The following is a 14,951-nucleotide window of genomic DNA, read 5'->3' as shown; positions in this document are numbered from 1 at the left end:
TCAATTGTTTAACGAAAATTGTAATAGAAAACATTAACCAACCAGTAATGACTATTAATCTTATTTAGTTATTTAACACTAATTTCTATTTCACACGTTATGATTACCACTGTACAATTTACATCGTTCAACCTAAAATAGTCACTGTATATCATTCTATATCACAGTAAGAAGAAAATCGTATATCAGTAGTAAGTGATTTCCTAAAGAGTGATTTATACAAATATTTTAGTAAACACTTAACTTCAATTAGGTCCATTTGGTACAGAAGTCTTTAAGATGCCTAAAATAATTGTTATATTTGTTGTACTAGTTCATAAAATTTCCATGAAATTTTTTTTAGTATCCGCCTGTTTGTCAACAATAGCTTTTGACGATCCGAAGAAATATTAATCTTGTTTTTTATATACGATAAACCCTGTTGCGTTCATTAAGATGTACATGTATGATACAAGGAATTCGGTGATATCAACTGTTCGAAAGAAACCTTTATACATGAAATTACAATTCAACGGGGATGTAGCTAATGATACTCTGAAAGATAGGTTAACGAAAGTAATTAGTAGGACATTCTACGCAGCCTATCTTGCATTGACTTTCTCGAGTCGACCGGTGATGTCTACTTAAACGAAGGATAAGTTACTGAGTTGGCTTCCTCTATGTGCATTTATAAATTCAGCTGCTTCTGTGGAGATAGCAATATCGGGCGTACTACTAGGCTACTTAACCAACGAATGAGTGAACATCTACCAGCATGGTTTGGGAAGGGCCAGATAAAAACAATACGCAGCTCTATCAGGGCACATCTAATTGATAGTGATCATAATGTAGATAAATCGAAATCATTTCGAGTGATCTATCGTATACCTCCATAATTTCCCAACGGAGTTCGTTCCCGTTTCCTTCATATAGCAGAAGCCATAGGATACCGTACATTCCACCCAATTTATGTGTACAGAAGAAATTTGTGACCCCCCTATCCCTTTAACGGCCGGACATAACTTAACAAATGACATTACTATTATTTTTAAATTTTATTTTTAATTTCGCTATCATTTGTTTGTAATTTTCTACCTCTTTCCGTTTGTATTCTTCACTATCTAATTACTTACATACCTCTCACTACGTAATGATTTTAATGTTTTGTGATTACTATTCTAGTCTATTTACCCACGTTTGACCTCCTATTTTCTATGTTTAACTATTGATAAAACTTTTGTTATCGTAATTTAATATTCTTACTACTATCAGTACACCTGTGTTCCCACCATCAACGTGTACTTTTACCTATTATGCTCGGTGATGTATTCTATTTCATTGTGATTATTGGCTCAAATAACCTTGATTGGTCTGAAATTTTCGCATAAATATTCATGTATATTAGAGTAAAGCCTGATGACGATCTGATTGAAAACAATTGTTCGCTTACATGTGTTGTTCTAATAACCCAATCTCCTTAATCCTATAATATATGATAGACATACCTGCTCGTTCATTATCTTATATTCAATATTTATTCTAGGCCTTCAATAACATATCAATCATATTGAAAGTGATCTAATTGTGTCCATTTGTGATCAACTTGTTTTGACTAAAATCAGTTGGTGATTTACAAGAGTTTTGATTATAATAAGTAAAGTTCTACTTGGTCCAAGAAAAAACATTTGTTGAAATACTACTAATCATCCATGTGAACCACATGGCTATTCATTTCTCATGTGTGGCAAGTCACCGGACTAAAATTTAACACATGATATCAAATTCAAAGAGTCTGACCTCAACCTAATACTTTAAATGATAATTCCGTTGCCAAAAATATTCTAAACATCTATTTTTTTATAAGTTAAAATGACCAAACTGTTTTATTGTTCAAATTTACTTAGTATTGTTTGTTCGGATCTTCCCATTGATGTTTTCAGGACTCCAACTGGTCAGTCTCTAATTGGCATATGTGCATACTGTGCGTATTGCCTCGAACATCAACTCTGAGATGCAGGTACATCCAGCTGACGAGTCCCAAATAGGACGAAACGCGCGTCCTGGATTCCACTGCTAGCCACTATCCATCTTTGCTTACCATATTTTATTGTTCATTTTACTTAAGAAAATTCACTCTCGTTGTATTTGAAACGTAACAGATTTGAGGATAACATTAATAATCTGATGGTGATTCGAGTCATTATTTATTACTGACTGTAAACATATGCCACATTATAATTTTTAACCTAAACTTTTCTTGATACTAATGGTGATCACCTTGTTTCTTTTTTTTAAAGCTTGCATCTACCTTAAACGGATTTATTGTTGACCATGTATATAATTGAGGGTTCGTCTAGCAGAAAAATAATGTGTTTTACAAATCATAACAGGAATGACTTTATCATTGGTCATAATTACGATTTAATTTACTTTACTGACAATCCAATCTACATCGTTGAGATACATGTATTTTCTAATTATTTTGCTTTAATTAGGCCAAGGTCATTACTATTTATCTGAAGCATTGAGACGAGAGTGACAATTAACAACAATAGTAATAATAATAATGTCCATTCTGTAAAGTAATTGGCTGACTCGCTAAACCAATCAGATTTCTTAAAATTCGCGTGCACGTGTAACCTGTCTTAGGTTTTGAAAATAACTAATTATCAAAATATACTCGACCCTATTTTAGTAGTTTCATTCATCTATCTACATAGATTGAAATTTATGAACCATTTTACACAATTCCTATTAATTATACAATCATGAATGGCAGAAACTTGATACTTCAGTGACTTGTATCCGGCATTCAGAATTATCAAGTTTTACTAATTAGTTCAATATGTTTTAGTTTATGTATCATCAAAAAGAAAAGAAAAGAATATTTGATTTCCGTATGTTTATGACAAGTTAACCAGTTCTACGTTGAAATTCAATATGGTTTACGGGAATGGAACGAATTGTGATAAATTATGGCGTGCATGGAACACAATATTAATCACAGTGCTACATATATTTCTCATATATGTTGGAATTAATCGTTATTTAGCTTTTAAAACACAAGCATTTGACGCTAAATTTGGTGGTGCTTGGGATCAGTCATGTATGAATTTCACTTTGGCAATGCTTATCACAACATTGACATGTTTCTGTTTATTTCTATTCTGCAGTTTGATACGTACAACAAATTATGCTAACGAAGGAACTCAGATTGGTAGAGATACAAACAATTTACATTTATTAAGTTCAACATGTACTTGGAAATCTGAACTACCTATGATGAAGTTAACTTCAATGACAGATCATCAAAACTGTATGTATCCTAACTCAACAAACGGTAATGGGAATATGATGAAAACATTAAGTCGAAATGGTTACAATCCAGGTGATGATGATCATGCTTCAGCTATTGGACCAGATGATGTTCTACCTGGTCCTAATTATGACACATGGTCAGGACGTAGTGGAGTTAATCAAAATTTATTTAACTCTTATGCAACTAACAATCCTAATAACACATCTACCAGTCAACGTTTAATTAATAATGATAATTATTTGCATTTATCTTTTAAACGTAGCTTCGACTTATTATGGCAACGATTTAAAAGGAACTTTTTGCCATATTGTGTTGTTTTGCATTTGATTATGGCTTATTGTCTATACATACCAATACCTTTAATGCAATCACAACAAATATATCATCGAGCATTGCCTGTCAGTAAGTAAAAAATAACCATTTCTATATATTTTTTCTGTAAACTACTTTTTATCTAACTTGTACCGTGATTATAAACCTTTGCAGTATATTTAATCCTATCTATCATGAAACATTCGAATTCTCAGTCTTTATTTATCACTTGAATAAAGGCTTATTTTCCTCTGAAAAAGGATGATCAAGCAATTTAATATAGGTCCACCACCTTTTATAAAAATTATTTGCATAAACACCATTGTGTATCATAGAGATCTTAATGTTTTATCAAGAAAAAGTTTAAATTAAAATGAATTTCGATATTATCAAAACGCAAAGTGTTCGATATTTATAAACTCATTAAATCTTGAGTGCTGTTAGAGGTATGAAGGCGGTTATGACTTCCCGGTTGCCCACACCGTGGAAGGGTTCTTATAGACGTACCTGAAAAGGAAATTGAACTAGAAGTGGTCTTAATGACATGGGAGTGTGATCGCAGTGTCCAAGGGGCAACTGCTTGAGGTCGGTCACACACGACCATTTTGTGGGTAATTTTTGTGTTAGCTCTGTACTTGTTGGGACCTTACCGCCAGAGACGGATATCCGTGGGATAAGGCGAGGTGTGCATTTTTAGGGTCGACGTTTTCTAACCCCACCCCTCCTTGTGGGAAGGCAGCATCGCTGTCATGCTGGTTGTCTGAAGGAAACACCTTACTGCCGTTACACCTCTGTACAGTCAGCAGTACGACTTCACCTTCGGACCTTGGGTTTGCTACTTCTAGTCTTACCGCTCTTCAACCGACCTGTCTGGCATGGTAGGACCTTGAGGAACGATTGTTCCAGTCAGTACAGCTCGATTGGTTCATCACGATAGGCAAGCCCGACCACCACTTCAAGGTAGTAGCAACGGTCGGGAACTCACTAAATAATATAGATATTTGAAATTCTGACTAAACTCACCAAGATAAGACAGATTAGATTGTTTGCTAATTGTTAACATAGAAATTTAGGGTCGTCTTTTTCTCTGTTGAAATACCTTTCATATTTTTGAGTCTCTTTACGAAGGGACTTTTTTATCATCCCAATTGGCATGCTGTATCATTAAATTATCTAACAAAGATTCCATAAATTCACTATTATGTGGAGTTTTCCGTTATTTTAATAAATCAGTCATTATAACAGCAATCGGAACGTATTTTCTTTTGAAGATCATTCTATTAATCATCTAAGTTTTAATATTACTTTTAAAATTATATTTATTTTTTTACCTCACATGGCATATTGTAGTCCCCAGACACAGTAACATTATCTCTTCTCTCATACAGAATTATTACGTAATACAGTTACTTTTTCAGTTTTGTGATCTATTTATATCATGTCATTTAACTTAAAAATATTTCAAAAACTTAGAATATAAAAAGAAAGTCTAGTTGAAAGTCTTATCTACTCAATAACACTTGGGACAGATTTATTTGGTTGTTCTTTTCAAATCCTATGACTAAAACAAAAATAGTAAATATTCATTTATTTTCCGAAATTCGAATCATTTATAATAAAACTTGGCTTTTAATACATTGAAATCTGACCTAGAGATATGTTATGCTCTCATAGAATTATATTATCAGAATTACAGGAACTCTTCAATGTTATTAGCAGTATTTCTCTTGACTGGTTCAGTAATAATAGTAGTGGCTTTCAAGTTAAATGTTCTAAGTGTTGAACCTTAAGTATTACACCAGTTGTTCAATAAATGGATGATCCAATTGCCTATAAACAGTCGATTGGCACTAATGCAACCGTAATAATCTTAATAGTATCATCAATTTATTTTAACAAAAATGAGGTCACATAAAACACTTTGACGTTTGAAGATCTTTATTGTTTCAGCAAGTAAACATGACAACCTAATGCTTTTATATTACCTCAAAAATGTTAAATTCACTGCCTTAGTTGACCTTGAAAAGTAAATAAACATTTCATATGACAATAATAAGTACATAACACTGCTTGTATAGCTATAAAACTATATGAATAACGGCATTCAGTATATCAGTTGGTTAATTTATGTCATATTGGGTTAGTGTGCTTTTGCTTGACACTAAAAAAAATCGACTTTTAGTTGAAAGAGAGATTTTCCTGATTTCAATTATTTCGATACAATATTTATGAATTGATTGAACTGTTTTACTTGTTCAGATCATGTTTAAATAATAATTTTACAAAATCTAACAACTTGGAATGCCATTTTTGTTTTCGATACGACTTGTGAATGATTCAGTGTAAATCATTCTACATATATTATACCGGTCTTTTAGAAAGTTTGTTTTCGTTCAGCTGTAGCAATAAACTTGGTTGTTAATTTGTCAAAGTCGGTTGATTCTTTTGGTATTAACTTTTATAAATGAGCAAAGTCAAAACTGTAATAAAATCGATTAGTATAGTGAGATTGATGATATTCTTTACTAGTCAGTAATAGAGTAAACGAAAAATAAATAGTGGTTAATATCCCCCATATATGTAGTATGTAATCTTCATTATTGTTATGTATATATTGTGTAAAAATATCCATACCTCTGATCATACTGCTTACTAATTACATTTCTTGAATAGCTTTATCTTTATCCCCTTTTCAAGGAAAATCACAATTTTGTGTATCAGGATTACAAAATGCAAAATCAAGATTCACACAAACACAAATACTTAATTTTTACAGTTTCTTCAAAAGATTTCTGCTTTTTTATATGCCTTGGCACTTATACAAAATGCGAATAATGGTGATCTTACAACTTCATTTATCAATATGAATGTTAAATTAGAAATTGAACACATTAAAAAGGACATTTGATAAACTACAATAAAATTTTAATGCATTACAAAAAGATTTACAGCTTATGTTATTATCTATTCACATAATTCTAGGTATGAGTAAAAACTAATAGTACTGTAATCACTTTGTTGACTGACCTTTACCAATGCAAAGGGATTCATTTCGTTTGTCTAACTTCTTTAATTTAGCAATAAGCGAATTTTCTAATTAACTGAACACTGCAATTGAATAGTCTTCATGGGGATTTGTGTAGATTGTAGTATTTTCACAGTTGAAATCATAAGTCGATCTAAGCTAGACCACCACTAAAAACCTGGAAGCACTGGACGGCCATTCTGTCCTAGTAAGTGACTCAGAAGTGTGCATCCACGATCCTACACGTGTGACTCGAACCCAGGACCTATTGTCTCGCGCGAGAACTTTTAAAATCTAGAACATTGAGTTGACATCCAACATTGTTGGTGTCCATTTTTAATAAAGCTATTTCGTCATGTTATTTGATATCAGACGTTCTTCAAACAGTTTAGTGTTTTCATTTCTACCATCTGTACCTATCTTTCACAGAGACATTCAATGACTGCAATCAAGTTGTGTTCTACCGCACAACAGGTCACGTTTCAGCCTTTGTTTAATTTAAAGTCAACCGATTTTACTATTCAGAATGTTTTTTATTGTATACAATGGTCTGGGTCCCCGTACCGAATCATATATAAGGCAGGAGAGAGAGAGAAGATGAGAAGATCCTTACGTTTATGGCGCCTACGTACCACTCTGTGTTCTAAGTTTATTACTATCTATCTACTCTGAACAATTCGCATATCATTATTTTGCTTTTTTATCGTATTATTAAAATGTAAGCTGAACACTTATGTTAAATTAGCTACTCTATCAGTTCACTATAATCAATTAACCCATTTGTCGAATTTTCGGTACGTCAGTTTATTGCAGATTGAAGGATTATATTGAAATATTCATGTTCATAAGAATAAATTAAACAGTTTCAGACAGTCGTGTAGTCATCACAAAAAACGTTAATCACGCAAATAGTGAAAGACAATAAAATATGCTTATTGGACACAAGTATTTGTGTAAGATGTGAAGATGGGAACTTGCTTCCCATAGCTAAAAGGGAATAAAGCTGAATATAAATTATTAGCCGTCACCAAGTTTTGTTTAGGCTAGTATGTTATTTATTGCCTAGTTGTAAAATAGCTCAATCGGCAGTTCCTGCACAAACGAGTAAAGTTTCTGAGAAGTTTTCACCCGGATATCCATGATTTATCAATACTCCACATTAAAAATGTTTGTATAAAATAAACTAATGCTAATTATACTAGCCTCTTGATAGCAGTAATATTCATCACTTATACCGCGGCTGGGGGCAACCTCAACATGAAGTTCTTCACAGTGATGTCACTGTTTCAGTAGTGAACAGTTCACCATTTGAGTTCAACTTGTCTCTACATTTGCATTCAAATAACAGCTAGTCATAAATCTTACAATTTATCCAACGATTGTTTTTGGCTAGCAGTGAATCCTTCGGGTAGAAAGTATTTTTTGTCAATGATCAATGAGCTATGGGCTTGATTCTGTTCATTCTAAACGTCTCATTTTATCATGAGGATTCATTATCAGTTAGCGAGCAAAACTATTATCACGTACAAACTAAGAGTTCCAAGATATTTCAGATAACATTTGTTCTGTGAAGGCTAAGACATATGAGATGATTTACAGCCATCAAAGGTGATTAATATTAAATAGTCTTAAGATAAGGTAAAACCAGCTTCCCATCAGTTTTACCGTTATCAACCTGTAGTTCCAATCTTCTAAAAAATTATAAAAGACCTCATATTATCGATAACATTTGTTAAAATGAACAAATAACGATTAAAAAACTAAATATGATATAGTTTTCAAATTTTTGTGATTTGAAATGAACTATCTGTTTACTAAAAAAGTACCACCTAGTAGTGACCAAATGAGAGTTTTAACAAATTGTTAGTCATGAGCAAACAACAAACATCTGTCGGCAACTTAACATTTCACAAATTCATTTTGAAATTTCATTTCTTTATTGACTGAAAAGAGATATATGTTAGTAGTTTGTTTGTCAACGAAAAACGGATGTAATACTGGAAAGATTATATATATATATACTCTTTTGCAATAGGTAAAGGGTTATTAATCAAATCCTATAATTCTAAAAGTTTAATTTCTGAAATAATGAAGATATTCAGTTAAGAATGAGGATTACGTTGTTGTGGTATTATAAACATCTAACACAAAAAACATAATAATGTGAAAATCACATGCCATAGTTAGGGGAAGTTCATCTAAGAAACACCATTTTCATTACGATTCTTTAGATCCTTCAAATCTTACAACTAAAAAGAATACGGTACCAGAACTGTATATTTATTAGAAATCAGGGTTACTGAGTTCCCAAGTAGCATCTTGTGTTACATCCTGAACTTCACCTCATTAACTTTATTAATAAAATTATTTATAATCCACATTCCTGATTAGTTAATAGATAAAATCAAATTACGTCTACTTCAGAAGTTTCGCACTACGCGGTTGTTTAGTATTTTCATGTTCCTTTATCAATCAGGTGATGTAGTAATTCACGCTTTTGTTCAAGAATGAACAGGTTTATGACTATTTTTAAAGAAATCTAGAAATGGTTTACGAACTAATGTCTTGCTCATAAATTTATCTGGTAATGAGTTTGATTTGTTACTTAGATTTCAATTTCACTATCATCCACAAGCTCTTGACAATAGAATAAAATCTGAACAGCCTGAGCTTATTCTACCCTCAAAAACATCATCAAGCGAATGACCAACAAGATGGTGTTCATTACTGCTTTTAGAATCTTCATTAAATATCAATAAATTCTATGCCTTTTAAATACATCATTATTTTCAAATGTCCATTAATGCTCATTATCACTTCCATTGGTTCTATCCTCTCGTTCCTGCTGACCAGAAGACATTTTGTTTAAAACATTGATAAAAAATCAGTTAGCCCCCAAAGACAATCAAAAATGGTCACGCAATATTGAGGATTGATTGGAGTTAGATGCTATCACCGGCTCAGTGGTTAAGAGATCAAGCGTCTTTGCGCAAAACCGAGGGTTCTGAGGTCGATTCCCGCGTTTGGGGTCGTGAAAAGACTACTGAGAAGTCCAGTGCTTTCAGGTTTTCAATGGTGATCTAACACTGATTAACTCACGATTCCAACAAAATTCAACGGTTTTCACAACCAGATACTTACGATGTACCTGTAAGTTTGATAAATCGTTTGTTTAGGGATATCTTTCTATATACTAGGCTTTTGAAACTACTTTTGTTATTAATTAGATCCTTTATCTACTTTACAAATGGATAGTGAAACGGATTTGAAAGTGACTAATTTTCAGATATAAGTGGTTAAAAATGCTTGAAGCAGCAGCCATTCCCTTCTGTTTGTTTTTGAAAGACATTTCTCCATTTTTCACACCAATATAACTGATCTCGTTCGAACTATATGCATGAAACAACAGGATATTGTTAAATTCTATTATTATGCTGTGCTGAAAAGTCAAGGTGGTCATACATAGACCGATTAAAATCAATGTTTGCTAAAAGAGAATGATTTTGTTATTTCCTCGTTACTTATGATAATTGATCAGATAATGGAATAGAATTTTATATCAACTAAATAGAAAAACATTTCCTTCCTATTTTCACCCAGTTGAATCTTCAAACAAAAATATAATTAAACAATATTCTAGTTATCCCGTTATGTGCTTTCCGAAATTTAACTCCGTGAGAAGATAGATTTCATCGCGAACTACTATCGTTGAAGGGCTACTGAAAACTAAAAAACAATGAACGATTGTCTCATTTCTGTTTTGGTCTTTCTACTATTTCAGCCGACATCGGCTTAAACCCAAGAAATTCGATCTTGATGTTGAGCATTGTCATTCTACTCCACTGAGTTAGAATTCAATGGTACATATTTCCAAAACTTGTTTAATTGTAAGATAATATGTCCTATATTTTGATGTTGATAAATGTGGATAATTTTTCACTCCCCATATAATGATCTTTTCTGGTCATAGCTTTTCGGTGCAGTATGAATTAGCTCGTCTGGAAAATAATCTGTTAATTACCTTTTTTTTCAGTAACAGTCTCTGGGACTGATTACACATGTATTAAATCAACTGTTATGTTAACAATATTTCTATCGGAAAGTGCATACTATTATTATTGTTAATGAACAGAGTATCAACGATAATCGTTAGCATCATTATTTTTTTTAAGTTTGTATATTTATTGTTCATGTGCTTACTACACTATCGGGTGACTAAAGGTAGTAACTGCTTGAAATCGTTGGGAATCAACTCCAATTTATTTTATTGCTTGTTTTTTTTCTGGCTAAAATACTGTGTTAATGTAATAACATCATAAATTGTCAAGAAAATTCATTATAAATTATTTAATTATCATTGTTATGTTTTCACAGTATTATTGATCAGAATCTTATTCACCATAAGATATTCACTCAAATAAACAACTTTACATTACAATGAACATTATGTGTAAAATAATATAGAATTTCAGCAAAACCTGACATCTTTTAACAAACATGTTGAAACTTGCCTTCTTGAAATAAACATAGTAACAAGAAATAAGAACACAGTTGATATATGTGAGGAATGTATGTTTTCTCTATCAGTTACAATAGGTTAATTGCATTGGTTATATGGAGCCTATTCAGATGTAATTGATTTATGATATATATTGTATTTGCTTAGTATTAGCAGTAGACGTTATCGTATGTGGTATCACTGATGTCTTTTTGCAGTTTCATATGCAGAGCAACCAATATAACTCCATTATTAGAATGAAGGGTGAATGCATGTTTGAACAGGTTTGTAAAATGGCTTTGAGTAAAGTGATATATATATATATATATATATATATATATATATATATATGCCATCCAATATACAACCCTATCAAACTTACTAATTAGCTAACACATTACGTTTGCTATATAGCATGCTTAATAAGAAATCAGTATAATTTCTAAAGTAGTACATATCAGTAAGAAAAGAGTGAAGTTAGTTGCTTCAAAACTTTATTAAACTACATCATCAAACTTTATTGAAGTAATTAACTAACGCAAAAACTTTTACCATAAGTATTTAAAAACCTTGGTAGCTAAACATTTTATCAGATCAGAAAATCATCGAACATAAATAAAATCTAACTTTTTAACAAGTTGAGAATGAGAAATCAGATATTTACGATATATTCATTTAGAAGTTAATCTTAAATTTGTGCTAGATTATGATAGGATTTCACCTGTGAGTAAATTACTCATAAATTGTATGTAACGAAAATAATAAGACTTGATGAAGTGAGTATAACGTTCATTATATTTAAGCAAACGAACGCTAACCGAAGTGAAGAAACCTAAGATGTATGTAGTTTTATTCAATTAGTGTTCAAGTATGAATAATTTTCAATAAATTCGAATTAAAGATAAATTTCCAACATTTAGAATCACTTTCACCACACCTAACTTAGTTTCATCCTACACAACATGATTTCCTAATATTTAGACGAAAGTAGACAATAACTTATAATGTCGTCCCCAGTCATTTACAAAATTAACAACCATATACCAAAGAAAGTGTGTTCGTAAAAGAGTTTATGAACACCCACACATTTAATTAAATATACATCAGAGTCTATTACATAATGTTACTAGGTTGAATAAATCCCACGCTGATATAATGAACAACCAGTTTTTCCGATATATATGTACAAACAATATCGTTCTGTCCTACTGAACTTCAGAATGGCGAAATCAATTAGTAGGGAGAAAATTAACCCTTTTAGTTATTAGGAATCAGAGTAGGATTTCCAAGTGATTCACTAGCAAGGATATTATAGTTAGTGTTACTTGGTCTTCATTGGTTAGCCAGTTTAATGAACCTTTAATGGAAGGTAGTTTTTATGAACATGTCTGTACCTTTATAAAAGGAAGTGGAATAGGCCAACTAAGAATATCATCATAATGTAATACGGTGATAAAATTGATCAGTTACCTTTTTTTAATTCTTCAACCTTACCATTTTAAGGTTTCTCTTTGAATTTCATTTCAATTTCTTGCCACGCCTAATGATTATTGTTTTGGTTCGCATATATTTTTATCATCTTTAAAAAAATCATATCATAAAAATGCATATACCAAAAAGAGATTCCAATAATTATAGCATAAATTAAATGAGTGTGTAAGTAACAATGTCAAGGTTGGACTTGATAGTTTCAAATTATATAGTTGAGATCACGAGACAATTGAAGCTAGACCACCATCAGGATTGGGTAAACAGTTAATGATAAATATATTTTTTGTTAGCCACTACTTTAGAGTAAATAAATAACCGAAATTAAATTAAAATAAATTCATTTAGTATTGTTTGTTTGAATCTTCACATTGATGTTTAGGACTGCAACTAGTCAGTCTCTTATTAACCATATGTGCATTCTGTGCGTATTGCCTCGACATAGCCTAAATTCACAAGCATGGTAAGCAAAGATGGATAGTGGCTAGCAGTGGAATCAGGAACACGCGTCTCGTCCTATCTGGGACACGTCAGCTGGATGTACCTGCATCTCAGAGTTGATGTTCACATACGCACAGCATGTACATATGCCAATTAGAGACTGACCGGTTGCAGTCCTAAACATCAATGGGAAGATTCACACAAACAATACTAAGTGAATTTAAACTTCATCCCATTGCACAAGCAAGTGGCTGTCAGGACTCAGTAGCTGAGTGAATAACGCGATAGCTTTTGAAGCGAAAGGTACTGGGTTCGAGTCCCGGAGTGATGCAGGTACATCCAGCTGACAAGTTCCAAATAGGACGAGACGCTCGTCCTGGATACCACTCCTAGCTACTATCCATTTTTGCTTAAATTAACATAAGTTTAAGTAGTACTTCATGTCAGAAATACTTTTTTCTATTTATTGAGATATAACAAAAATATATTTATCATTAATCAAATGAGTTGTTCGATTTGTGGAAACTAGATGAATCTTAAAAATCCTTTATGGTCTTTTTGCCTTTCTTATAAAATTTAACTATATACTGGCTTAGAAATGAATTGTTATGAAGCTTACTGAAGTCAAAAAGTAAGACGCTATCGATAAGCATATAAAGGAGATATTCAGTAATATCGATGAAATCAAAAGTTAAAAAAATTGACTAATCATCAGGTAAAGCAACCAGCTGTATCATTATTGAAAGTAAGAAAGTGAATTTTCGCTTCAGATAGAAATATGAATTTATTAATTTTTTTTTGTTATATGCTACTTGAAAATCACGAACTGAAATGTGATTGCGAACCGTCAAGAATCAGGTAGAACTGGGCAGTTCAGACTTTCATAACAGTACGCTCTCAAGATTGAATCATATGTGACCAACTTCGACTATGATGAAAATATAGAAGTTCGTCACAAAACATGACGCAATTGCCAGAACATTTCTTATTCTTAATTAAAAATTCACTTTTTATAATTTACATGATATTCCTGATAATAATATTTATAATTATCGCAATAACTACGACACAAAGATTCCTATTTTGTAATTAAATATTTCTTTACAAACAATCATAACCCAATTATTAAACCCATTACTTAAAAGCAAAGATGGATAGTGGCTAGTAGTGGAATGCAGGATGCGCGTTTCGTCCCGTTTGGGACTCGTCAGCTTGATGTACCTGCATCTCAGAATTGATGTTCACTCTGGGACTCGAACCCAGTACCTTTCGCTTCAAACGCACTTAGTTACTGAGTCCTGATAGCAACTTGCTCGTTCGATGGGGTGAAGTTTAAATTTACTCATCATTACTACAGATTTGATGTGAACCTAATCGACAATGAAATCATGCATTTAAATCTCCTCTGACAAGTCCCAAACAGGACGAGACGCGTGTCCTGGATTCCACTGCTAGCCACTATCCATCTTTGCTTACCATGCTTGTGAATTTAGGCTATGTCGAGGCAATACGCACAGAATGCACATATGGTTAATAAGAGACTGACTAGTTGCAGTCCTAAACATCAATGTGAAGATCCAAACAAGTAATACTAAGTGAATCCATTACTTAAAAGCATAGAATTTTCTATTCCCTTCCTGTTAGATCTTTTAATTTTTTCTGTGATGCGTTTTTTTAATAGTTGTTTAGTATTCAAGACTAAGTCGACGTGAAATTCACTATTTTATGGATTTATTACAATTTAGACGTATGCATATATATTTTATTGAATGGAATGCAATAATTATAGGTTTAAAACTGTATAACCTGAAACGCAAACTGTCGAAAATAGTTGTTTACCATAATACTTTTTGTTCTCGAATTTACCAAAGTTCAGATTATGGTTTATT

General features: G+C 32.1%; 1 protein-coding gene and 1 non-coding gene across 2 annotated transcripts; both read left to right on the top strand.

The window, feature by feature from the left end:
• The first annotated feature begins 2,850 nt into the window (after positions 1-2,850).
• Smp_122060 (hypothetical protein) lies at positions 2,851-3,980 on the top strand. The gene has a single exon (XM_018792001.1). It carries the CDS (start codon positions 2,920-2,922, stop codon positions 3,706-3,708), a length of 789 nt encoding a protein of 262 aa, XP_018644905.1. The 5' UTR covers positions 2,851-2,919; the 3' UTR covers positions 3,709-3,980.
• Positions 3,981-13,320: 9,340 nt separating this feature from the next.
• Positions 13,321-13,393, top strand: Smp_tRNA_01753_Pseudo_TTG.1.1. The gene has a single exon. It is a non-coding gene (tRNA).
• Positions 13,394-14,951: the final 1,558 nt, after the last annotated feature.

Source organism: Schistosoma mansoni (genome assembly GCF_000237925.1).
Source record: "Schistosoma mansoni, WGS project CABG00000000 data, chromosome 1 unplaced supercontig 0010, strain Puerto Rico, whole genome shotgun sequence".
Classification (NCBI taxonomy): Eukaryota; Metazoa; Platyhelminthes; class Trematoda; order Strigeidida; family Schistosomatidae; genus Schistosoma; species Schistosoma mansoni.
The sequence above is the reverse complement of the archived record's forward strand: the minus strand, read 5'-3'. Positions and strand labels throughout refer to the sequence as shown.